General features: G+C 44.0%; 1 protein-coding gene across 34 annotated transcripts in view; it reads left to right on the plus strand.

Moving 5' to 3' along the window:
• ST7 (suppression of tumorigenicity 7) overlaps window positions 1-25,434 on the plus strand; it is a 295,626-nt gene that overhangs the window by 260,702 nt on the left and 9,490 nt on the right. For 21 of the 34 annotated variants that reach the window (XR_011387008.1, XR_011387009.1, XR_011387011.1 and 18 more), the window contains 2 exon segments: window positions 12,991-13,141; window positions 24,118-24,210. Coding sequence is in view for 29 of the 34 variants with exons in the window: in XM_051847997.2 (XP_051703957.1) it covers window positions 12,991-13,141; window positions 24,118-24,210 (244 nt within the window). In the remaining 5 variants the exon portion in view is untranslated. 34 annotated transcript variants of the gene reach the window in all.

The raw sequence follows: 25,434 nt of genomic DNA on the forward strand, positions 1-25,434 counted from the left end.
GTTTAATATAATCCCACCTGTCTGTCTTTGCTTTTGTTGCCTGTGCTTTGGGTGTCATGTTCAAGAAATCACTGCCAAGATCACTATCATGAAGCTTTTCCTACATATTTTCTTTTAGGACACTGACAGTTTCAGGCCTTACCTTTAAGTCTCTAATGCATTTCAAATGGCTGCAGTGGCTGCAATGGCTGTGGCTAAGCCAGGCCGAAGCCAGGAGCCAGGAACTTCATCTTGGTCTCCCACATGGGTGCAGGGGCCCAAGTAGTTGGGCCATCCCCCATTGCTTTCCGAGTTACATCATCAGGGAGCTGGACTGGAAGTAGAGCAGTCAGGACTTGAACCAGTGCCCAGATTGGATGCCAGCACAGCAGGCAGACACTTAACCTTCTGTGCCACAGCACCAGGCCCTTGAGTTGGTTTTTGTGTAAGGTATAAGATAGAGGTCCAGTTTCATCATTTTACATATGGATATCCAGTTTTCCCAGCAACATTTGTTGAAGAGAATGATTGACTTCTTGAGTCCTTTATTGTAGACATCAGGTTGACAGTATGAGTCAGATTTTATGTAGATATAAAGATTTTTTAATCTTTAGGATTATTCCTTAGGGTAGATTTATAGAATGGGGATTACTGAGTCATGTGTAGAAAGCCCTTGATATTTACTGCCAAATTGCTTATCAAAAAAACCCCAAAAACACTGTAGTTTGCCCTCCCATCAGCAGGTGGCTGCCTTATCATTTCATTATACCCTTACTTTCATTGAGCAGTTTCTTTCCAAAAAAAGATGTATTTATGAATTTATTAAGTACAAATGGAATTTTGTTCTAGTTTTGGCTATGTGTAGTAAAGTAGAATGTTGTTAGCTATTTACAGTGATTATGATAGAGCAAGGCATAGCAATCTAAAGGTAGGTAGAACTGTGAAATATCATTGAAAAAGTTCAGTGGTATTCAAAATAATGACTGTCAGTACTTCCTGTCCATGGAGCCAGAGAGAACCATGGGAGGGGACAGCTAATTAACTTCCTGCCCTTCCTTTTTTGATAAAATGGGGACATGAGAAGTAACAGCTTTGTAGGACTAAAGACAAGTAAAGGGAATTCCATTATATAACTCATCTGGTCCGTGCTCAGTTCATGTTGGCACCATCATCTCTTGCCTTTCACCTTCACCTCTAGTTCTGTGCTTGCTGCTACAAGAACAGGTTCTCTGACCCAGGGCCCTCAGGAGCCCTGCAAGCCTCCAGGTTGACCGAGGCTCCAGCATGTTCTAGCCGCAGTTGTCTGCACCCTGCAGTTGCTTGGTAATTCCTTTGCTTGTGGCTGAGCAGGAGTTACGCATTTCTGATTCTGAGCATGGTACCATCCCTGTGTCCTGCCCTCTCCCTCCCACTAGGTCTTGCACCAGAGCATAGCATTTCCCATCTGTGATGAACCCCACCACCACCGCATACCCAAACCCATTCCTCTCATCCCCTTGCCTCCTCTGGTGGAACAGGCACGGGTCTGTTCTAGGAATGAACAAGGTTGCCTGAAAACCTCTCTGCTTCTTCCACCTTCATTGTCCCTCCTTACAGAAGCAGGATGACCTCTCTGTCATGGAGGTTGACTACTCCTTTCTTTCAGTGGTGTAAATCAAATTTCCCATGTCAAGCCACCTGAGCAATCACACACACACAGACACACACAGACACCATTATTATTGGCTCCCCTAGCAAAGCGTTTCCAGTTTCTACTAAAGTTTTCACTCTTCCCCAAGAATTTCTTCTTCAGCCCATGAAAAACTGAGCAGTTACTCATTTCCTTCTTAGTGGTAGCTCCTTCTGCCTACCAGCTGATGTTGCACTGTGGGAATGATGCTTCACTACCACCCCAAGGCAGGAAGAGGACTGTGAGCAGGAGAGAGAGAGAGGTGATAGAAGACCTTCCCTAGCATGGACTCTGTGATCAGCAGGTCCAGGTGTGCAGAATCACAGAGGCAGGGGCCCAGCTGAAGGTCTTCAGGTGCTTCTTTTAAACCAGGATGGACAGGCTTAGGGTCTCTTGGCCTTGGTTGCTCTTCTCCCCTCTCTTTGCTGCCCTGAACACTCTGGCTTGGCATCCGTTCTCCTTCTCAAAGGTGTCAAGGCTTTCATGCCCTTAGAAGAATTCTTCCTGTTCCTCTCTCAGCTGGAAGGTGCATACCTTGTTCAGTTTCTGCTCAACCACAGCACATCTGCTCCAACAGATGTTTACTTGATCATAAGTGTAGTAGCGATCTTCCTGCTCCTATCCACCAACCTTTATATTCTCCAAAAGTATACATTTCTATTGCAGAGTCCTCTTTTCCCTCCCAACAGCGAATTCATTTACATTTAATAAGCACTGTCAGGCACTGGGACACTGCTCACAACATGGTCCGTACTCTCAAGGAGTGAGTGCTTCCCAGTTGTTGATAAGAGAGACCGGGCAGTCTGCTCACACTTGGGGCTGGAGAAGGCAGCCAGCCCAGTGTTCTGGGACTCCTGGAAATCACATCTTGCGCTTTGCTGTTAGGAACCTTCTCTAAGTGTGCATCACCGTGGAGTGGCCTCTCTGTATACAGAGTGCCAAACCTTCTGCTCCCCTCTGAAGACCATGAACATGGTGGTCTCCTGAAGTGGGTGTTGGCTCATAAGAGAGTCAAGCCTGATCAGTTTCAACAAAGAGGGCTCCCCAAGTCACAGATTCCCTTCACCACCAGCACCAAACCCCACTGGCTGACTTAACTGATTATTAAGCTTTTGCTTCTACAAAAACAAAAACCCAAAACCAAATAACCCTTTCTTATTTCTGTAAGCAATAAATATTTTTCACTCCTCATGCAGGATCATGTGAAACCTCAATAAAGCAAGTGAAAGTCACACTGCTCTGGCTGAACCTGAGATAACAAGTTCTAATAGCCCGGCAACCCCAGGGCACCTTTGTATACAGTTGAGAAATTAACAGGTGCTGGGGCCAGCATTGTGGCACAGTGGGATAAGCCTGTGATGCCAGCATCCCACATGAGTGTCATTTTATGTCCCAGCTGCTCTACTTCCCATCCAACTTCCTGCTGATGTTCCTGGGAAAGCAGCAGTTGATGGTCCAAGCACTTGGACCTTTGCTACCCAAGTGGGAGACCTGGATCCAGTTCCTGGCTCCTGGCTTCAGTTTGGCCCAGCCTTGGCCATTGTGGAATGAACCAGTGGATAGAAAATCTCGTTCTCTCTGGCAATCTCTGTCTCTCTCTCTCTGTCTCTCTGTAACTCTGCCTTTCAGATAAATAAATAAGATTGTAAAGAAGAGAAGGGAGGCATAGCAGCCACCACCTGCAAAAGCCATCATCCCATATGGAAGCCAATTCATGTCTCAGCTGCTGCCCTTCTGACCCAACTCCCTGCGAATGGCCTGAGAAAACAGTGGAAAATGGCCCAAGTGTTTGGGCCCCTGCTACTCATGTGAGAGATCCAGATGAAGCTTCTGGCTTCTGGCTTAAGCCTGACCCAACCCCAGTCATTGTGGCCATCTGGGGTGTGAACCAGCAGGTGCAAGATTGTCTCTCTGTCTTTTCCTCTTTCTCCATAACTCTTTCAAAGAAATTTAAAAAAAAAAAAAAAAAAAAAGGAAGGTGGGAAGAAAGGAAGGAAAGAAAAGAAAGGAACTAGCAGATCGGATACCTTTGGCCCACTGCCCACACTGGAGAATCAGCTCCTGAGGTTCCACCCATAAAACTGGGCACCCGGTCCCACTCTGAGCAGTTCAGAAGTGCCTGAGGGAGACAGTGCCAGCTCCTTGGGATGCCTGGGTATTGTGGGTGGAGCTGTTGAAGGAAAAAAATCAAGAAAAATCCCCAGCTTTCATCTTAATCTTTTGTGACATCTCAGGACTACTAAGCCATGTACTGTCCTTCCTGGGCAGTGAAGGGCACAACAGGTCCCCCATGGGTCCTGAGAATTGCCACACTCCTGAAAATTCATTTTACCAATAGGGCAGCAGGGGGTTGATGGCATATTGCAGTCAGGACCTTGCCTTATAGATACTTAGGTGTGTAGAGTCACGTGAAAATAGAGAGGGGTGAATTGGGAATGTTATGAGAGAAATGTGTTTCCATTAAAATTTTCCTTTTAAAAAAAAAAAAGCTCATCTATTGTAAATCTAGAAACTAATTTCATGGGGATTTCGAGAGGCTTGTGGGGGAAAACATCCTGATAATCGTGTATGCTAATGGGGCATCTACAGGGCATTGTAACAGAGATGGAAATTCCATTTCATGCAAACACTAAAGCAGTCCTCACTTTATATCTTGGTAAAGCTGATTGACAGAGTATAAAATTGCTTTTTAATCCAATTTAGGAAACAAAATGTGTAGTGGGTTTTAGCTTTTAAAAATGCTTGAAGCATGGAAGCAGAAATGTAAAATACCCTGGCAGTTATCTGTGATATTATATATCAATGGCACATTTCAGAAATATTATTTCAATATAAGTTTCTTTGAATTGAGTCATATTTTGTTCCAAAGCTTTTTTGGATTGGAGTAGGGAGAACGTATTGTAGAAATATGACCCTGAGGAAAATGGACAGAAACCAGTTTTTAGCCACATTTCTCAGGATTAGAAAGCTTCTAAGTCTCTTTCTTAACCAAAAAGCACTGAAATGGCTTCCACCAAGGCTGCCCCCGCCAAGGCCATACCTGCTAAGGTCACCTTGCCAAGGTCACCCCTCCAAGGCCATGTCCACCTAGGCCGCTAGACCCTTTGCTCTCTTCTCAAACCCCCATCCTCTTTCATTTCTCCTAAGCAGGTGGCCCCACAGACAGACCCTTTGGTATCTTGAAGCCACCTAGTTCCTGACTCCCTCTCTTGGCACTATTCCTGCATCTCTGCACGGTCTTCTCCCACGTCTTTCCCTCTCTTACCCACCCCTTCTTGTTGATTTTCTGCAGAGCTTCATTCAGTGGGCTCTCCACTCTTTTTTTTTTTTTTTAATTTTTTTTTTAATTTTTTGACAGGCAGAGTGGACAGTGAGAGAGAGAGACAGAGAGAAAGGTCTTCCTTTTGCCATTGGTTCACCCTCCAATGGCCGCGGTGGCCAGCGTGCTGCAGCCGGCACACCGCGCTGATCCGATGGCAGGAGCCAGGTACTTCTCCTGGTCTCCCATGGGGTGCAGGGCCCAAGCACTTGGGCCATCCTCCACTGCACTCCCTGGCCACAGCAGAGAGCTGGCCTGGAAGAGGGGCAACTGGGACAGAATCCGGTGCCCCGACCAGGACTAGAACCCGGTGTGCCAGCGCCGCAAAGCAGAGGATTAGCCTAGTGAGCCACGGCGCCGGCTGGGCTCTCCACTCTTGCACAAAGCTCTCCTGGGAACTCACAGGAACCCCCACTGCTTGGTGCCACCTCAGCTCTGAAAACCCAAATCTGTGTCTCTGGTTTTTCTCCCAGGCTCCAGACTTCACACTCCCTGCCCCTAAGCTGTTTGTCCTGGGAAACCCTGCAGGCACTTGAGACTGTTTGGTAGCTTTCATTGCTAAGCCTCTTCTTCCTCTGATGTCTATATGCTACCAAGGATCTCATATTATTCTAGTTTCCTCCGGAAAGAATTTCACAGTCACCATTGATTTCTTTTGTCCTCAGACCCAGGCGGGCACTAGGTCCTGGGGGAGCCCCTCAACTTCACACTCCTCTGGACTGTGACAGGAGTCTTCTAAGACCTTGCTTTCTTCCATCTCCTTCCTTCTGTGTATTCCTGCACTCACTTTTCCCTGTATCTCAATGCCACGCCCTACACCAACTCACTTCCCACTTGCCCACTGCAGGGCTCTGCAAACTGCTCCCTTGTGTTTGATCCATAGGATTCCTCAGACCTCCCTGAGGTCCCTCCCTTGAAGTTTTGTTTTTCATCAATTTCATGGATTCTGTTTTAAGATTCTTTTTTTTTCTTTCCCCTTTAAACATATTATTCTGCATCTAAAAGCCTGGAAACCACAGAGAGACTCCGGGCCAAGGGCATACTCTGGAGCGTGTCATGGGAGGCCTTTGACAACCACTTTCCCTGCTTTACTCCCTGGGAGGGTAGGAAAGAGCCGGAGCCCCAGCACAGGCACACGCAGCCTGTGCGACCCTGGGCGAGTGACCCAGCTCCTCAAAGCCTCCGTTTTCTCATCTGTGAAACAGGGATGATAACATCAGGTCCCTCCCAGAGGTACCTGAGATAACACGTGGCCCAGGTCAGTGCTTAGGTGAGGGGGCCATTAGTGTCGTGTGAGTGTTCGGGCGCCACAGGCAACAAGTACAGCATGCGCTTTGGTGCTTTGTGGACATGGTCCAGCCTTGCTCCTGGCCTACAATCTCCCCTCCCCAAGGAAGACATCCCTGAGGGTAAACTGTCGTCCGCTTGATAGGATCAGCTTGTATTTTCCTTTTTCTGTGAGATCTTCTTAGGCACATCGCTCACCATCTGTGTGTCCTCGGTGCAAAGAATCTCAGTGCGGCTACTGAGGAGCTCATCGCCTTGGGTCTTGTGTCTTTCTATGGCTGCTGCTTGTTTCCTCATTCCCTGCCCCTCTTTCCCTCTTCTTCTTCCTTCTTCCTTACTACAAAGATGATGCTTCATCAAAGTGCAGACCTAGCCTAATTCATGTCTGTGCCCTTGAGGTACATTATGGGTGTTCCCGTATCTGTTCTTGAGGTCCAGGGGGCCCTCCTATACCAGTGCCCTTGGACCACACTGAGTGCTCCCGTGTCTGTGTCCTTAGGGTACCCTGTGAGTCCCCCCATATTCCTGTCCTTGTGTAAGCTGGAGGTACTCCCACACCTATACTCCCAAGATACCCTGTGGGCACTGCCATATCTGTATCCTTGGGTTGCACCGTGGCACTCCCATATCTTTCCTTGGGATGCAAAGTGGGAGCTCATGCATTTTTTGAATGAAGCAAAGTAACATGAATAGATAAATGAACTGAGAAGAAGCAGGTACCTTGATGAGGAACCCTTCGTGGACCTGCTAAGGTATTTTATCTAGAAGCAGACTCAGTCATCAGTGGAATGTACAGATACAAGAAATACAACTCACCTCTCCAGTGATATGAATGTTTCATCTTTTTTTAAAAAAAGATTTATTTATTTATTTAAAAGTCATAGTTGGGGGAGAGGGGGAGGGAGATGGAGAGAGAGGTCTTCCTTCTGCTGGTTCACTCCCCAAATGGCCACAACAGTTGGAACTGGGCCAGGATCTGAATTCCAACAGTTGGAATCTGAAGCCAGGATCCAGGAACTTCTTCCAGGTCTTGTATATGGGTGCAGGGACCCAAGGACTTGGGCCATCTTCCACTGCTTTCCCAGGCCATAGCAGAGAGCTGGATCAGAAGTGGAGTATCCGGAACTTGAACTGGTGCCCATATGGGATACTGGCACTGCAGACGGCAGCTTTACCCGATATACCACAGTGCCAGCCCCCATTTTATCTCTTTGTTAGGAAAAACAGCTACTCTTCAATGAATGCTTTACATATGTTACCTCTATGTAATCTTCACAAATTTAAACTGGGGGCAGGTGTAGTGGTACTGTGGAGTAAGCCTTGCATCCCATAATCAGAGGGCCTGGGATCAAGTCCCACCTCTGTACTTCCAATCTAGCTTGCTACTAGGCAGCAGATGATGGCCCGAGGATTTGGGTTTCTGCCACCCATGTGGGAGACCTTTAATGGGGTTCCAGGATCTTGGCTTTGGCTCAGCCTCAACTGCTATAGGCATTTTTGGTGTGTGTGTAGGGAGAACCAGGAAGACACATGAAAACATTTAAACCAACAAGATGTGTATTTTTATTGTTCCGTTTTTACAGATGAGTGAATTGAGGTTCAAAGAAATTAAATTACATGTCCAAGGTCTCATAGCTGAATAGTAGAGCCAGGATTCAAAATAGTGATTCGGGATGGCGGATGGCACATGGGAAGAGGTGAAGCAAGGAGCCCTGGGGATGTGTACCTCATTGTCCATCACAGTATCGTCTGTGTGAACCATGCTGACTCACTGTTGTCCTGTTACACTGCGTGTCTCACGGAACCCAGGGAGTAGACAACATTAAAACAGAACTTGTAGCTTCTCTTCCAACCAATGCTGTTTTAGTCTCTGAATGCTTAATTGATATTTTAAAAGCATTTTCTGGGTTTAGAATTTGTTTTGTTAGAGCTATTTATGCCAAAGTATTATATTGTAAAAAAGTTGCTAAACTGGTTATCATTTGTATAATTTGTTTTTTGTGTTTTTGATGCAAGTCTAGAAAATGCATTTGTGTTACAAATCTATGTATACATAGATGTGTTTACAAAAAATATACAGAGAGAAAAATGCTTATTACTAAAAACATAGAAAGAACAATAAGAAATTAATTTTTCATAAAATCAAATATTTAACCTCCAATAACATTCTCTCTGACTGCCACATGTCTTTTAATGCCTACATGTACATGTTTATTATCAAAATAATAATCTGTTAAACATATCCCATGACAATTATGTTATATATATAACATAGTACATTGTTTTTGTTGTCATTGTTGTTTTAACTTAGACGTATCATGAACATTTCCCATGCTAGGAAATATTCTTCTGCTCCCAGTTTTGGGGAGCAGTGGATAGTCATCTTCCTCAGGTGCTGTAATTTAATTAACTAGTTCTTTCACATTTTGTTTACTCGGATTTTTGCTAATGACTTTGATGTGTCTTATGCTTCGTTGGCATTGACAATCTCAGCAAAAGAGGGTATGAATTAATTCCATGGCGTTAGCATTTATGTGAAGGGTGACTTTGAGATCATTTTCACTCGACTGATAGAATTTTAAGACCTTAACAAAAGAGACCTTAGCAGTCACCTAGGGTAGCCTCCGTTGGCCAGATCTCCCCTGCAGCTTTCCTGACAGGTGATCCAGCCTCTGACCTTGAGTGGGTGCTGCTCACTGAAGACCACAGCCCTCTGCTCTTTTTTACAGCTCCTGACTTGAATGCTTCCAATCCCGCACAAGGAGCTGGGTTCTGACACAAATAGATTTTGAACAGTTGCTTCCGAAAACTAGATGCACTGTACTTCAAGATCAGCATGATTTGCAAATCTGGGGAGGAAGTTCGAGGCAGGATGGTGGGCAAAGACAGTGCAGAATTCTGGTTTAGCTAATAGAAGCCAAGCCATTAATATAGACAGGCAGAGCGTGCTCTCTGATTTGTGAGCTACAGTTATTCTAATTGATTTCTGCATACTTGCGGATAGGAATCTGCCCTCTTCCATTTATTTTTCTCCTGACAAGTAAGATGTGAAATGTTGTTCCATGCCTTTCTAATTTAAATGTTGCACATGTTGAGAACTGATCTCGCCAGCCATTTTAAGCTTGGCCAAAAACATAACACATTGTTGTTATTAGCCTTCATCATTTGGTTAGAGCCAACATTTTGTTTGGAACTATAACAGCGTATAAATCTCCTTTATAGGCATAACCTGCCATAAAATAGATAGGATAAGAAGGCAGCACTATTTTCTTGGTGAGTTGCTTCCATGAACAACCTCATGAGGCTGATTAGACCAGAGGATACTCATTTTCAGACTCTTCTTGGGAAGAGAGGCTTCAGTTTAATTCAGCTTTTGAGTGTGTGTGTTTGTGTTACTTTAATCTGCAAGACACTGTAGGAGGTGCAGTAGGGAACATTAAGACGGTAAGATGCCGGGGTTCATGTCAGTCTTAGACTCAGCTGAGAAGACAGACACACGGATAGTCAATATTATATGGTGGTATGTGAAAAGTACGTGTGCACCAAGATCAGAGAGCACTTGGAGGAGAAACAGCATTAACTACAGCGTGCCCTTGGGGGCCACCGATAATGTCCTTAAAGCCATCCACATCCCATTCAACCTGCATTCTGACTAAGGCATCTGTTATGGTATGGTTTCAGTCAGTGGATACTACACTGATGACTCCTGTGATGGATGCCTAAGATTAGTTCATGTTCAACATCACTCCAATTATTTGAAGATTGAAAACTGTGTCTCCAGCAGTGCCATCCAGAGGGACTTTTCTCTGATAATGGAGAAGCTCTCTACACTGCCCACTACCATAGTCATCAGCCACTTGCAGCAGTTTGGGACTTCAAATATGGCTAGTAGGACAGATGAACTGAATTTTTACTTGTGTTTGATTTTAATTAATTTAGATGTAAATAACCATATGGGGTAGAGGCTACCACATTGGACAGACAGCACAGATTTATAGCATCCCTTTGTGGGGGATTTTCTGAACCCCTTGCTCCCAGCCAAGTTTTCTCTGCCCCACCTCCTTTTAATTTGTTTTCTACTCAAAAATGTGGATAACTCCCAATGCTCACTTCTTCTCATGCCCCTGTTCCTGAAGGTTCCTTAGGCCAAGGGGAGAGTTCATTCATAGATATCTAATGAAATGCCTATGAAAGTCTTTCCTAACCAGAGAAATAAAAGGAATAGTAGCTTACACATTTCTTACGACTACCATCTGAGATTCTTTATACCTAGGACCATGGGCCAATTATATTCATGTTTAGTTTCAAAATTCATATAGCATGAACTTTTCTTTAAAAAACTGTTTGATAGATACTCAGATAAAAATTTTATTCTAAGGCTCTCATTAGGCAAGAAAAATTCCCCTTTTTTTCCTGATGATTGGAGTAAACCAAATGGTCTCCTCGAACTTGCTCTGAAACAATCCAGTTTGCAGCACTTTACAGGTTTGTATCTTTCTCTTGACTCACAGCCTTGGTGTCTTTTCAGACCATTGCTAGCAGTAGCAACATACATTATAATGGTTTCCATTAAAGCAGCAAAATCAAGAGAAGATACCAGCTATCTCTGAGTATAAAGTGCAACTTCTATGTTTGTGTTGCGGTTGATATTCATTATAAATATAGTGCTAGTTGTATTTCTATATAATTCTCTATTGTTGCTTTTCTCAGAAGATTTTTGTTCTGCACTATTTTAAAACAAGGTACAGGAAGAAAGCACTGGCTTGTAGAGTTCATAAAGGCAAATGAGTTCTCTCAGAACTCGTGCTTGAGAAGTTCCCATCAACACAGTGAACACCTCTCACGGAGCAGCCTGGAAAGAGGTCCTTCTGCCCAGGTCTTCCATCAAGGAGAATTTCTGTACCCCTTGCAGCCCACATGTGGTGATGCTGTCACTGTGCTCCTATACTTGCTGGAAATCTCTCTGTCTCTCGCTCTCGCACTTGCTCTCTCCCTGTCTTTTTTGCTCTCTCTCTCTCTCCTCTTCTTCCTGCAATGAGGCCAGAGGCTTGCAGGTTTCTTCACATATCAGAGCCAGAGAGAGGAGTTTCAGTTGCTGAGCCTAGAGCCCTCCATGTGTCCTCCTGGCACCTGCTGGTCTGTGTACCCTGCGCCAGGTGCACCAACAGCAGAGAAAGCTTGTTGAAGGCAGATGCCTGGGGATCCCCAAAAGGATACAAATCCTCAGCTAGATAATGATGAAGACATGGACAGTTGGGTCATAATCTCTTTTCTGTTCATCAGGACTCTTCAGCCTTCACCCTTTTTCATAAACTTCCACTGACAGCAAAACCCACAGGCAATGAATTTGGACACAAAAATGTTTGACCATCTCTTCTCATAGCACTCCCTTTTTCTATGTTTATCTAATGTTAGCTAGGCATATAGCCCCCCTCCCCCATCACTTGCCAATCTCCATTCTGAAGAAGATGCACAGATGGTTGTGAAAGTTGTGGGAGTGGTGGTGGTGGTGGTATGTGTGTGTGTTGGGGATGAGTCTGCAAGGGGAAGTAGTTGAGGAGCAGAGCGCAGGGAGAATGCCAGCCAGCAAAGAGAGATTAACATTTGCAAATATAAAATACCTTTCTAATTTTGCTTCCCTTTCTGTTCTATAATCAGAACAAACAAAAGAGCAAAAATGGAAAATGTCTTCTCTCAGCTCCCAGAAAGAATACCCCCTCTTGTCCTGTATTCACACTCCCTTTATAGAAGATAGGAGTAAGCCGGCGCCGCGGCTCACTAGGCTAATCCTCTGCCTAGCGGCGCCGGCACACCGGGTTCTAGTCCCGGTTGGGGCGCCGGATTCTGTCCCGGTTGCCCCTCTTCCAGGCCAGCCCTCTGCTGTGGCCAGGGAGTGCAGTGGAGGATGGCCCAGGTGCTTGGGCCCTGCACCCCATGGGAGACCAGGAAAAGCACCTGGCTCCTGGCTCCTGCCATCGGATCAGCGCGGTGCGCTGGCCGCAGCGCGCCGGCCGCGGCGGCCATTGGAGGGTGAACCAACGGCAAAGGAAGACCTTTCTCTCTGTCTCTCTCTCTCACTGTCCACTCTGCCTGTCAAAAAAAAAAAAAAAAAAAAAAAAAAAAGAAGATAGGAGTAAAGAGGCATACGCTGACACCTTCCCATCGTTGGGAAAGGATCTAGAGGGACATTGCTGTTCGGGGTTCTTTACTGTCCCCCTCCTTGGGTCTTCTGACGCTCAGGCTGCCACCGTCACTCCCATCAGCACCTGAGCAGCTGTACAGGGGGCTCTTTTCACAGGACAAGGTCCTTCAAAGTTGAGTGGCAAATATAGAAAGAAACAGTGGGCAGTGCTAGTTAATCTCAAATCTCTGTGGTACAGCTGGTTTAGCCATAGCATTCATGTGTCTGTTGTATGTATTTCCATGCTGGTCACAAAATTGTACCAAACTCTGTCTTCTACATTTTCCTTTATGTTGTTGGAGTCTATATATATTTCTTTGATTAGGATCATAGCCTGAAAGCCTACTGTAGGATACTAGTGTAAGCCCGATCATCTGTCAGCAAACTTTGGGTTGCTGCATGTTTTAGTAATTGCCTTCAAATGCAGGAATGAAGTTACAGGTTTGATGAAATGCTTATAAATGGTGGCTTTGGGGAAATCAACCTGTCTATTTCAATATTGAATTCCAAATTACCCTGTATTAACACATCTGTGTTCTGCCTTTTTTGTTTCAGTACCTACTAGAAATGAAAAGCTTAATCCTACCCCCAGAACATATCCTGAAGAGAGGAGACAGTGAAGCAATAGCATATGCATTCTTTCATCTTGCCCACTGGAAGAGGGTGGAAGGGGCTTTGAACCTTTTGCATTGTACGTGGGAAGGCAGTAAGTAATTTTCTTTCTTTGAAACTTCTTTTTAAAAGTATAAAAAATATGCTAAAGCTGTTTTTGCTGGGAGTATTCATGATGAGCAATGAAGACATGCCTGTGTACAGCTCTTATTTTCTCTGGTGGCCCCTCACTGAGACGTTAGTGACTTTGGCTCTCCAGTTCCCTGCTGGTGGTGGGTGTTCCTATGGGTCTGCCGTGTCCACAGCTCAGAATAGATGGATTGGATCTGCACTCTTCCAGAAGAGGAGCATCCTGCCACCCAGAAGACATTCTTTGGGGGGCTCAGCCACATGTTGCTCTGATAATGATAATCTTTGGCATGGGATTAGCCTAGTCCTGGACTCGAATTACCACTTCTTGATGGCCTTTCTCAGAGGGTAGCTAAAGGCCACAGTTAGCCTTCAGCAGAGCCAGACTGGTCATATACAAGAGCAGTTATGTATAAAACAAGAATAGTGGCGCTGGACCTAGTGCTTGGCGGGAGAGGTGGCATTTGTGTGTTGGTCGGTAGGTGCCTGTTGGATGGATGTCAAGATGCGAGTAATTGCTCTCTATAGATCCAATCGTTCTGTGTAAAGCAGGCCCCAGTGGTAGGTGAGACACGCTCCCTGCCCTGGAGAAGCCTGTCATCTAGTTGGGAGTAGTAACCAGTGGCATGTGGCACTGCCTGGTGATTTTTGCAGAAGAGAGTGGTCTGTTGAATCACATGGGCATGGGCAACTTTGAGTCAAACAAGATCTGAGCCAAGCCTTAAAGAACCAGGACAGTGTTGTACGCAGTCATGTGTGAAGAAATAATGAGTAGTGGGGGTGTCTGAGAAAATTTAAAATTGTTAAAAACACAGTAGATTATTAGGTATCATGTGCATTGAAATTCTGCTAATATTAATTTAAACCAAACAAGTATAACAAAAATATGGGCTTTTTTTCCTTTCACAAGGAAACAAAACAGTAAATATTGGAGTCTTCTGATAATTTTTTCCCAGTTCACCCCTACTCTGAGCAGCCCCACAAACAAGTGTCTGTCTAATTCATTTCTCTGTTTATCTCTGCTGCTTCCATTTTCATTTTGATAATCTTCAGCTCCTCCCTTTTCCTGCCCTTCCCTAACCCAACAGGAATCCAAGTTGGTTCAGGAAGGGAGGGGAGAGGGAGCAAGACAGAATGGGGTAACGCCAAGTTGACAGCGATGAGACTCAAAGTTGTCTGAAAGTTGTTTTGGTTGTATTGAGAATGTTTCTCTATAGAGAATCAATAGTGGGTGCCCTTATGTAATTTACTCTTTATAAGTTGAAGAATGCTGATTTGATTGGTGCCTCCACTGCTACTTAGTAAGTGTACTATACACTGCAACTGTCTGGTTATGGCACCTGCAACTGAGAGTGGCTGTGTTACGATGTAGCACACTCCACTATGCATGTGAACAGTCCCCTCTGGCTTGCATTTACTGCTGCGTGTAAGGTGTTTTCTCAGGAAGAGACAAGAGAAATGTTTACTGAAGCATGAGAAAGAAACCAACAAGTCCAGCAGAGCTGAATATGAGAGGCCTCACTGAGCGCTGGTTGTGGAAAACTTAAATAGATACGTTGGCTTACCACACAAGAACATACTGGTAGACGAGAATTTTGGAAAGAGTAATGGAAGTTGCTCTAATAAGAAATTCACCAGTCTCTGTAGTAAGGACATGGAAAGGGCAGGGCAAGGGGTGGTAAAGACTTGGTGTTGAGAGAAGCATCACTGTAAAACAATAACAATCCTGTAAGGAATGACTGGAACTTGTGTTTGGAAATTAGTAATCAGATAACAATGGGAGGTGCCCTGAATCACCTGAGGAACACAAGGAGACTGAGAAAAATGTGCAGTGCCACAGGGGAGTAGCACTGGGAGATGTAGTCACCTCAGGTTAGACTGGCAGAAGCCACTATCAGGACATGAAGAAAGGTGGATTTCTAGACGCAGAACAGTGTGGCAAGGCCATCAGGTACCACAGGAGAGGAAATTCTACACTGGATCCTTGCAGTAAAAGAGGAACCACTCTGGGAAAGTAGTCGTGAAAATCAGGTAACTGCGACCCCATGCAAAATCTGTTACAACACCATTCTACTTTTTGAAAGGGAGTCATGACATTGAACTTGAGAAAAGAGAACTTTGGGAATGCTTATTACTACTATATACCAAGTGCTTAAGAATGCCAAGAATCTTGAAGAGTGTTTGTGTAAGTGGGTAATTTACAGAGGCTTGTGTTTATATCCTTTCACTTCCTCCTCCTGGTAACGTTCTGAGGCAGTCAGGACAGGGATGGCCATCTCGGAGCTTCAGAAGAGGAATCAGACTCATGGAGACTAGAGAGTGACTCACTGAAGGTCCTGCAGCCCTGGGTGCTGAAGCCAGGATGCAAAGCCAAGGGCTCTTTTCCTTCAATCCACTGACTTGAGGAAGGACAAGAGGATTAGTCATCCCTGAAACATGGGCTCAGAAGGCCACAATTTAAGATGACATCATTGCTTACATGCTACATGGTGTGCTTTTTACACCTGGCCCCTTCCTGGTGTTTAGAAAGTTAATTGTTGAGTATAAAATTGTATTTGGGCCAGCACCATGGCTCAATAGGCTAATCCTCCGCCTTGCGGCACCGGCACACCGGGTTCTAGTCCCGGTCGGGGCGCTGGATTTTGTCCCGGTTGCCCCTCTTCCAGGCCAGCTCTCTGCTATGGCCCAGGAGTGCAGTGGAGGATGGCCCAAGTGCTTGGGCCCTGCACCCGCATGGGAGACCAGGAGAAGCACCTGGCTCCTGGCTTCGGATCAGCACAGTGTGCCGGCCGCAGCGGCCATTGGAGGGTGAACCAACGGCAAAAGGAAGACCTTTCTCTCTGTCTCTCTCTCTCACTGTCCACTCTGCCTGTCAAAAAAAAAAAAATTGTATTTGGTTGTTTAGTATTGATTTGTGCATTTTATATATAGAATGAGATCAATTTCATAAAATAAATAATATGTATGTATAAACAAAGAAAACAGACTAGTAATAAATACACCTGTTTTAAGCAGTTACTAGTGAATTGTGGATTTTAAGTGATTTTTTTCTTCCTATTTGTATTTATCAAATTTTCTACAGCAGGCACAATCATATTTTCTATTTATAATATATGTAAATACCTGTATTTAGATAAAACTTTATTTCATTACAGATTAATTTGATTCTATTTAAAAACAAAGCTGGGGCCAGCTTTGTGGGGTAGCAGGTAAAGTCTCCATTTGCTATACCAGTGTCCCACTTTGGTGCCAGTTCAAGTCTTGGCTGCTCAACTTCTGATCCAGCTCCCTGCTAATGCACCTGGAAAGATGCAGCAGAAGATGGCCCAAGTGCTTGAGCCCCTGCACCCACATGGGAGACCTGGAAGAGGCTCCTGGCTCCTGGCTTCAGCCTGGCCCAGCCCTAGTAGTTGCTGCATTTGGGGAGTGAAGCAGGGCATGGAAGATATCTCTCCCTCCTCTCTCACCATAACTCTGTCTTTCAAATAAATAAGATAAATCTTAAAATAAAAGCAAAACTATAAATATGTCATGTACTCATAGAATGGCAGATGTCCTAAACAGAACTCTGGCCTCAGAATCAGCCCTTAAGGCATTTGGATCTGGCTAAAAAACTCATGAGAGTAATTCAGGAATGGAAAGCCAAGGCACTCTGGCAAAAACAAAAACAAAAAAAACAAACCTAAATGATAGATCTCTGTGAGTGAGATCTTAGTGGAAAGAACGGGCCATCAAAGAAGGAGGTACCTTTCTCTGAAGGGAGGAGAGAACTTCCACTTTGACTATGACCTTGTCTAAATAAGATCGGAGTTGGTGAACTCAAGAGGCTTCCATAGCCTTGGAAGCTCATGACAAGAGCCTCGAGTGATTACTGACACCATAAATAAGAGTGTCAATTGTGGCCAGTGCCACGGCTCACTTGGCTAATCCTCTGCCTGCGGCACTGGCACCCAGGATTCTAGTCCCGGTTGGATTGCCGGATTCTGTCCCGGTTGCTCCTCTTCCAGTCCAGCTCTCTGCTGTGGCCCAGGAAGGCAGTGGAGGATGGCCTAAGTACTTGGACCCTGCACCCGCATGGGAGACCAGGAGGAAGCACCTGGCTCCTGGCTTCGGATCAGCGCAGTGCGCCAGCCATAGCGGCCATTTGTGGGGTGAACCAACAGAAAAGGAAGGTCTTTCTCTCTGTCTCTCTCTCTCTCACTGTCTAACTCTGTCTGTCCAAAATAAATAAATAAATAAATAAATATACTTTAAAAAAAAGAGTGTCAGTTGTTAAATCAACAACGGTAGTCACTGTGCGCTTACTCCCCATGTAGGATCTCTGTCCTTAATGTGTTGTACTATGTGAATTAACGGTATGACTAGTACTCAAACAGTACTTTATACTTTGTGTTTCTGTGTGGGTGCAAACTGTTGAAATCTTTACTTAGTATATACTAAGTTGATCTTCCATATATAAAGATAATTGAAGATAAATCTTGATGTGAATGGGATGGGAGAGGGAGCAGGAGATGGGAGGGTTGTGGGTGGAAGGGAGGTTATGGGGGGAAAAGCCGTTATAATTCAAAAGTTGTACATTGGAAATTTATATTTATTAAATAAAAGTTAAAAAAAGTCATGTAATTTAGAAGAATCACCACTGCAAACCCAAAAACTGCATTCAATCTTTTGAAATCATTTGTAGATCTGTGTCCATTCTAAGTTGAATTAAATGGAGGTTCAGAGCCTTGGATTTCAAATCAGAGGACTTGGATTAGAATTCTGACCCAGCTATTTGGAGCAGTTTTTACATAACTGACCTGGGTTTTGGAAACTTTGAATGCTGTGTCCTCCCCAGGTTGGTGGCTTCAGGGCAGGTATCCCAGTTCCGGTTCAAATTCAATGGCCCCAGCTGGGCAGCCTGGGCCTAAGCAGAGTAGGCTGCACTTCCCGCAGTCTACCACTTGGTGGTGCCTTTTGACATCTCCAGCCTCATGGTTTTCTCCATTGAATCTTTTTTTCTTCATCCTGAATTTAAGACCATTCCCCAGCTGTTTTCCAACTTCCTTTTTTCACTTGAAAAAGCATTCAGAGAGGAAGGTAATAGTACCTAATTTCACCAGGTTCCATGTTTTGAATGATTATTATTCAGTCTAGCTTTTGGAGATTAAAAAAAGATTCTTGGTTCTGTCAAAAAGTATTGCTTAGGGGGAAGGGGTGGAAACATTTTGTTTTGCTTGTTAATGAATTTATTATGTTGACACATTAGTCATCTTGTGGAACTGAGTTTTCCACCAATCAAGCTGAAAAATCCCCCTTTTTTTGATAAAACCCTGAAGTCTAGCTGATGCATGGCAGAGATTGTTTGGGTTTGAAACATATGGTGGTTTATAAAAAAAAAAACTTGACTCCTCAACCACAAATACATCAGCATTTCAAAGGTTTCCAAAATGTTTGATTCATCACTGCCCCAGCCCTTGAGATTAAACAATATGTTCCTCAAAGTCAAGATAATTAAGAAAGGGGAAAAGTCTTAATTTACAAGGTTTTATAATATGTTTCTTAGTTCATTACACAGCTGCCACCTTATCTGAATTATACTTATTTTAAACACTGTAGTTTCTGGTTATCCTCATATACACTACTACACATATGAGTTGAGTATAAAAAAACATATCTGGCTGGAAAGCCTCATTTGATCTGGGTCTTATTTATACTGATGTTGTGCCTGATGGGCCCTACCTTAAATGGCACAGCCCCTGCTTTACCTGTAATAAATACTGATGTGGCCTTATCTCTCTCCTACCTTGTACTGTACAAGCCTCTGTTCTGGCTGCATTTATGTTATCAATCAGTGCTGTCTCCTGACTGTGACTGTGAACTTTAACTTTCTAGTTCTGTGTATCAGAAGACCAGTATGCCATGGGGTAAATCACTTAGCCTGTCTTTGTTTCAGTTTTTTCCTCCTACCAAGTAAGCCTCTTTATTTTCTTTCTGGAGACACGTTTTCCCCAAAGAATCCACTAAATAATGTATAAGATTTGAAGGTGGCATTTTTTTTAGGGGGACTAGGCAGAATATTTTCTTTGAGAAGAGAAAACGGCCCATTGTTGAAGCATAGGATGAGATTGTGATTCTAATTTATTCTCTTTGAACCTAATGGCAAATGTTCCTCACTGTAAGATGTGGTTCTTAGGGATTTCCTCTAACCAAACCTTTCCTCCATAAGGCTGGCACCTTTTGAACTACTAAAGCAAGATCCCACTTCCACCCCTTCAATAGATTCAAAGCCAAATGTTATAATTTCAGAGAAAGCTTGACCCTGATCATAGCTAACTTATCTTAAAAGCTAGTATCCAGATATCATATGCTTCCCCACCGACTGCCCAATAGAGCCAGCTCACTCTGTTTATTTATTGGGTCTGGGGGACTGGCTGTAATTTGGATCCACCTGAGTTAATAAAGGGAAATTAACTTTCCTGATTGTGTACTACATTTTATTCAACAAATGTAGAGTCCCTCTCTGATACCAACCATTGTGTTGCAAATACCAAGGTGAATGAGGCTCTGAAGTGTTTTGGGAGAAACATTAATTTTTGTGTCTGTGTGTATATATATATATATATTCAGTATATATGTGTGTGTGTGTGTGTGTGTGTGTGTGTGTGCTGAATAAGAGGAAGAGAGGGAGGATACAGCCAGTACTATCAAGAAAGCAGGGGCAATGTGTTAGCGTGTTGAGGATCACTGACAAGTTAGTGACTTGACAATAAAACCTTAGGATTTCTTCTCAAAATTGGAATTTAATCCAGTCAAGAGAAGGTTAGAGCTAGCGCTGTGGCGTAGTAGGCTAAGCTTCTGCCTGCAGCACCAGCATCCCATATGGGCACTGGTTTGTGTCCCAGTTGCTCCTCTTCTGATCCAGCTCTCTGCTATGGCCTGGGGAAGCTGTAGAAGATGGCCCAAGTCCTTGGGCCCCTGCACCCACGTGAGAGACCTGGAAGAAGCTTCTGGCTCCTGGCTTCAGATTGGCTCAGCTCCAGCCCTTGCAGCCACTGGGAGTGAACCAGCAGATGGAAGACCTTTCTCTCTGTCTCTTCCTCTGTCTGTAACTCCGCCTCTCAAATAAATAAATGAAATAAAAAAAAAAAAAACTACATATATATATATATATATATATATAGAGAGAGAGAGAGAGAGAGAGAGAGAGAAGGTTGTTTTCCCAAGGCTGTGCAACTAGACAGTGAAAAAAAAAATGTGGATCATCACCCAGGCTTTTGACTTTTGAATTTTCTTTAAAATGATTCACAAAAGACAGATGGCCTTCCTGCTGGTTACCTACATTGCAGTGAAAAGTGAGAACATAAAATTTGAATTTTGATGATAATTTTCTGTTCTACCATTTGCACTTCTAATTACTAACCAAAAAAGCAGCATTTTTTGCATATGCTAGAGCGTGACCTGATAGAGGATGTAGGAGCTTGAGGTTCCATGGAAACAGAAGCCAGTTAAGGAGGAACCCAACCTCTCCTGAGCAGCCAGGTACCATGTGTAGGTACTTTGACCTCTGCTGTCACACTGAACCCAGTTTTACCAACCTTATGAGGTTCATGGCGTTAGCATTTAGCGTAAGTCCTGCTCATCCTTTAGATGTCACCTCTGCCCCTCCTTTGTTAAATGAACACACCACTAAGAGTCTCTCCTTCAAGACAAGCATTTAGCACAGTGGGAACTTTCATACTTTTAGGATTATCGGATCATGTTTCCCACGCTGGGCGCAGGGGCAGTGTGTGCTGGGCTCATCTTTGTATCTTTATTACATTAGAAGGCACTCACAAGTTGATGACCGGCTGTTTCTAAGAGAGCTGGGATTCAAAGTCATGTCTCTCTGTTGTAAATAATATGAATGAAGTTCTCTGAGATACTCTGAAAAGGCAGTGTAGACAAAAAGTACCCCCTAAGCGCTCTCTTTATAATAGGTGTGTGAGAGGTTATCAGGAGTCTTTGAAAAAATTAGGAATTAGCTTGTTAATCCTTCAGTCCATTCTTTGGTTCTATCACCCCTTTCCCTAGTATCAGTGGAAAGCCTCTGTGTGGAACTTAGAATGCGGGTCTGGTTAGGGATGGGAGAAGGCAGTGTCTTACCTCATACTTGATCTTGTAAGGTGTTCATGACCTAAGTCCCAGTTTGGTTTTGACCCTCCAAGGCACAAATGAAATCAGGGTGGTGGAGGAGATAGCACACAGAAGGGAGTACACAAATGTCATTGGTAAAGCATGCATTAATTCTGAGTGGCCAAACTTTTTTGGTCATTTTTAGCCAAATACAGGTATATTTTTAATTTCTCTTAAGTGTGCGTTTTCTCAAAGATTTTGAGTCTGTAGTCATTCATAAAATAGATCTGTTCAAATGACCTTTTTGCATTCTTATTTGTACTACCAAATCACAGTGTTAGTAGTTGCTCTTGCAAAATTTCTGGACATTAGCTAAAGGCATGAGGCTCTCTTGCAGAAGTCATGTGTGTTTATAGTGAAAGGGACCGGGAGGTAGGAGGTGGAATGGCCAGGTTTATACAGTGCCTCTTTCTGGCTCTCTCTAGACCTCCATATATCACACTTTGCTAGACCCTGCACAGCAGGGTGGGCAAGGGATATTAAATTTGATTTTAGTGAAGCCAGAAGCCTTAATATGATTTTCATAAGCTCAGTGTAAATGACAATGACATGACAAAGAGATTTGAAGAGCTCTGTAGGCATCTTCGCTATCTTGGGGGTGGGAAGTAGGGCAACTCAGGAAGCATATTTTATATATATGCATATGTGTGTATTTTAAAAGTTGTATATAACCCATGTCTTTACCCTCTTTAATAAAGACTAAAACCAACTAAAAAAGAAAAAGACTAATTTGATGCACAAAATTCTGTATGCATGCCAAGTGCTGATGTAAAGAACCTCATTTGACTGAAAAGACACCAGCCAACCATTAGATTTCCATGGTTGAACACTCACAAGATCATGTACACCTATATTTCACTGCAAAAATTGCTCCCTGAAGTGTGAACCAACTTCAATTTTGAATAAAATTTAGCATTCAAATTTATAGCCACCTTGAAAACTAAGGGTTTATTTATATCATAAGAACCTGAACAGATTCTTAATTATGCCAGCCTGGTTGCACATGGAGAATCTGGATTTCTTTTTTTTTTTTTTTATGTAGGTTTTCCCACATTTTTTAGAGCTTTTATAGCAGCATCATTTATGGGAAATGCTATGAAACTCCTGCCATATTATAGTTTAAGTTTAAAGTCAATGCTTCTTAGAAGAGATTCTAGTGTACCTTATGGAGGCACTGAAAGGTTTCTATGCTTTCCCCCCAATCCTCTTGGAAGTCTGGTTCTGTTGAAAGAGATATTGGTTCCTTCAAGTGATCTCTGTGTGTTAACAGTGCGCACAAGGAACCTCCTCTTGCTTGTTCTAGTGGCAAAAGTCATTTTTGTTTGCGTCAAAGGAAAGGTCTGATTCAACTAGGGTGAGCCTTTCATTTTAAGAAGAGCTAAAGTCTGGGGCGTTTTTTAATGTTTTAATCTCTGTTTAAGAGGTTTCTGCTACGAGAAAATTGATAACATTTTTACCTCAGCAAACTGCCAGCACACTGGCTCTGCTCTAATCCCACATTTATAGTGATTTATAGTCTCCGTGGCAATGTGCTGTAACCTCAGAGTGATACCACTGTGGTGTGGATTGACTGCATTCCAAATGCTGGAATCACATACATAATGTTTTTACTTTTAAATAATATTCAGACACTAGAATAAATACCATATGTGCACCGATGCTGGGTACAACAGAACCTTGTCATATTTTTTTGTGTGTGTGAGAGAGAACGTTCTTTGTTTCTGATTCCTGTTTGAAATAAGTATGCAAAAGATAAACATGTACATTGACAGCATTTTGAGAAGGCTTTGGTAATCACACATCTGAGGATGTGGCTACAATCTCTTGAAATGTAGCATTTAAAACTAAAAAGCTTGGTGTGTGTTGCCACCATCCCTCCCTGGCACCTATGAAGAAGGCAAGGACTGTTATCTGACATTTCTAGTGTAGGATATAGCTGTTGTATTTTATGTCTATAGCATGCTGGAGTAAAAGTCCATCTGCTAAAGAAAAATGACCTCCATGAGCCCTGTTCATAGGAACAGTGAGAGTAACATGCTGATGACATTGTAACAGGGAGAGTAACACACTTGATAATGGGGAGGGATGGATTGATTGGGAAGCCATAATTCAGTGTGGGGCTAATGTCATCCGATGCCACAAAAGCAGAGTTTAGGTGGCCTGACATCATCAAGATACAGATAATCAATCTCTCCAGCTCCACTTTTTCCCACATGATATTGAAGATTTAAAAGTTTCATAAAGTGCAGAAGTACCTCCCAAGTCATGCATTTTTACATTTTTGTTTTTATCCATCTTGGTTGGAGTCCTAATCCACTTAGACATATTTTTAAAATAGACATGGTAGAATGCCTTTCATATTTGTACATCTGTAACAAGCTCCAACAAGTCAATCCACATTCGCTTCTTGGGGAAGCATTTCAATCCAGGTTTGTGTGATTACCATTGGCTGAGCTATATTGAATTAGTGCTTATAACATTTTTATAATATTTTATACATGATGAAACCCTGGGCATTGAAATTGATGGCTTCCCTACCCCTTTACGCCCCTATCCCCACCCAGTTTTGCGAGGCTTGCCCAGAATATATAGTGTGAGATTAATGTGTGAGTAATACATCATAATGTATCTCTGACATTTTATCTGGCACAGGGCTCGGCTGGGTAAGTAGCACCTCCCTTGCAGGAGTGTTCTCCACCATCACAAAAATGTGAAAAAGCCCCTGTTTGAAGTGGGGAGGTTGGGAGACAAACACTGAACTTCTACCACCTTGTCTCTCTTTTTCAGCTTTTCGGATGATCCCTTATCCCTTGGAAAAGGGGCACCTATTTTATCCTTACCCTATCTGTACAGAAACAGCAGACCGAGAGCTGCTCCCATGTAAGTCCCCCTCTCATAGTCCTCTCTGCAGCCGGTGAGGGTGGTGTGGCCAGAGGGGGCAATGGGAAGAGGTGGGAATGATAAATGTCTATAATGTTCTTTGTCTTTTATTGCTTTCCTCCCAACCCCTGTCCTTGTTTGATAGCATATGTATTAAAGTGAGTTATGTGAGTGGGTTTGGCTTCAAGCTCTCCAAATTCATCAAAGGGAAAGATGCCAAAAGACTGAAATTGAGATGGAAGAGGCACCGTGTACTGATGGGCCTGAGCACAGAGACCCCGGGTTTGAGGTAGATTGTCCCCAGGCTGGTCCCTCATGGAGGGTTCTGCCGGGGCCCACCGGCTGCTCAGAGGTGGCCTGCACTGCCTGCAGCTTGCAGAGGAAGCGCTGACTTCAGAGGGAGCTGCAGATGAGTCAGGGGTGGGAGGGCAGCACCAGGCCGCTGGCATGGCCGGCAGAGGCGGAGTCACGGGGCAGGGCGGGGGTGCTCCCTGCGGTGATGCAACGCTCTTGGCCAGAGGGGCTTCTGCGGAACCTCTCGTGTATTGCACATAACGAGTTGGCGTAGCATGTGCGGAGCACACGTGCAGCCTCAGCACTGTGTAAAAGCACACACGAGGAAAACCCTGCCCTCGAGAACCTTACAAGCTAGCAGTCTGATGGCCTGTACCACATGTGGAAAATATTATTTTGGTTTTCTGTAATACAACATTGTTTTGACAGTTCAGGCTAAATAGTTATTATCAGATCAGACTGTGTGTAAGGCGCAGGTCCAGACTCTTCATTGGCCCTGACGTAGGACATAGTTTTCTCCCTCAGATAATAAGCTCCACACTTGGGCTATGTCTTTGTCCCCTGTCCTCTCTCCTGCCACCCCTTCCCTGTGCCCAGCCCCAGTTATGGGGACACCTCATAGCTATCACATATGTAAGTACTTTGCCCTGAGAAACGGTGGAACTTTGGAGCCCTGCGAGCGTAGTAAGTATTCAGACGCCAGCAGTTTGGAGCCAGTCCCAACCCCCGGAGTGGTAGCATCTGGGTACAAAACTAGTGTGCTGTCATCAGGTTGAGGCAGCAGAAGATGCCCCCCTCGTTGGGTTGGTAGTCAGACTGGATGTGAGAGCTGCTCTCTGCAACGTGCTGCTCATTGTCCCGGTTGTAGAGTAAAAAGGCTTGGTGCCTCTCACGACATCATGTTTCCTTCCCGAAATCCCTGCTATGGGC

This window comes from Oryctolagus cuniculus, chromosome 3, assembly GCF_964237555.1.
Source record: "Oryctolagus cuniculus chromosome 3, mOryCun1.1, whole genome shotgun sequence".
NCBI lineage: Eukaryota > Metazoa > Chordata > Mammalia > Lagomorpha > Leporidae > Oryctolagus > Oryctolagus cuniculus.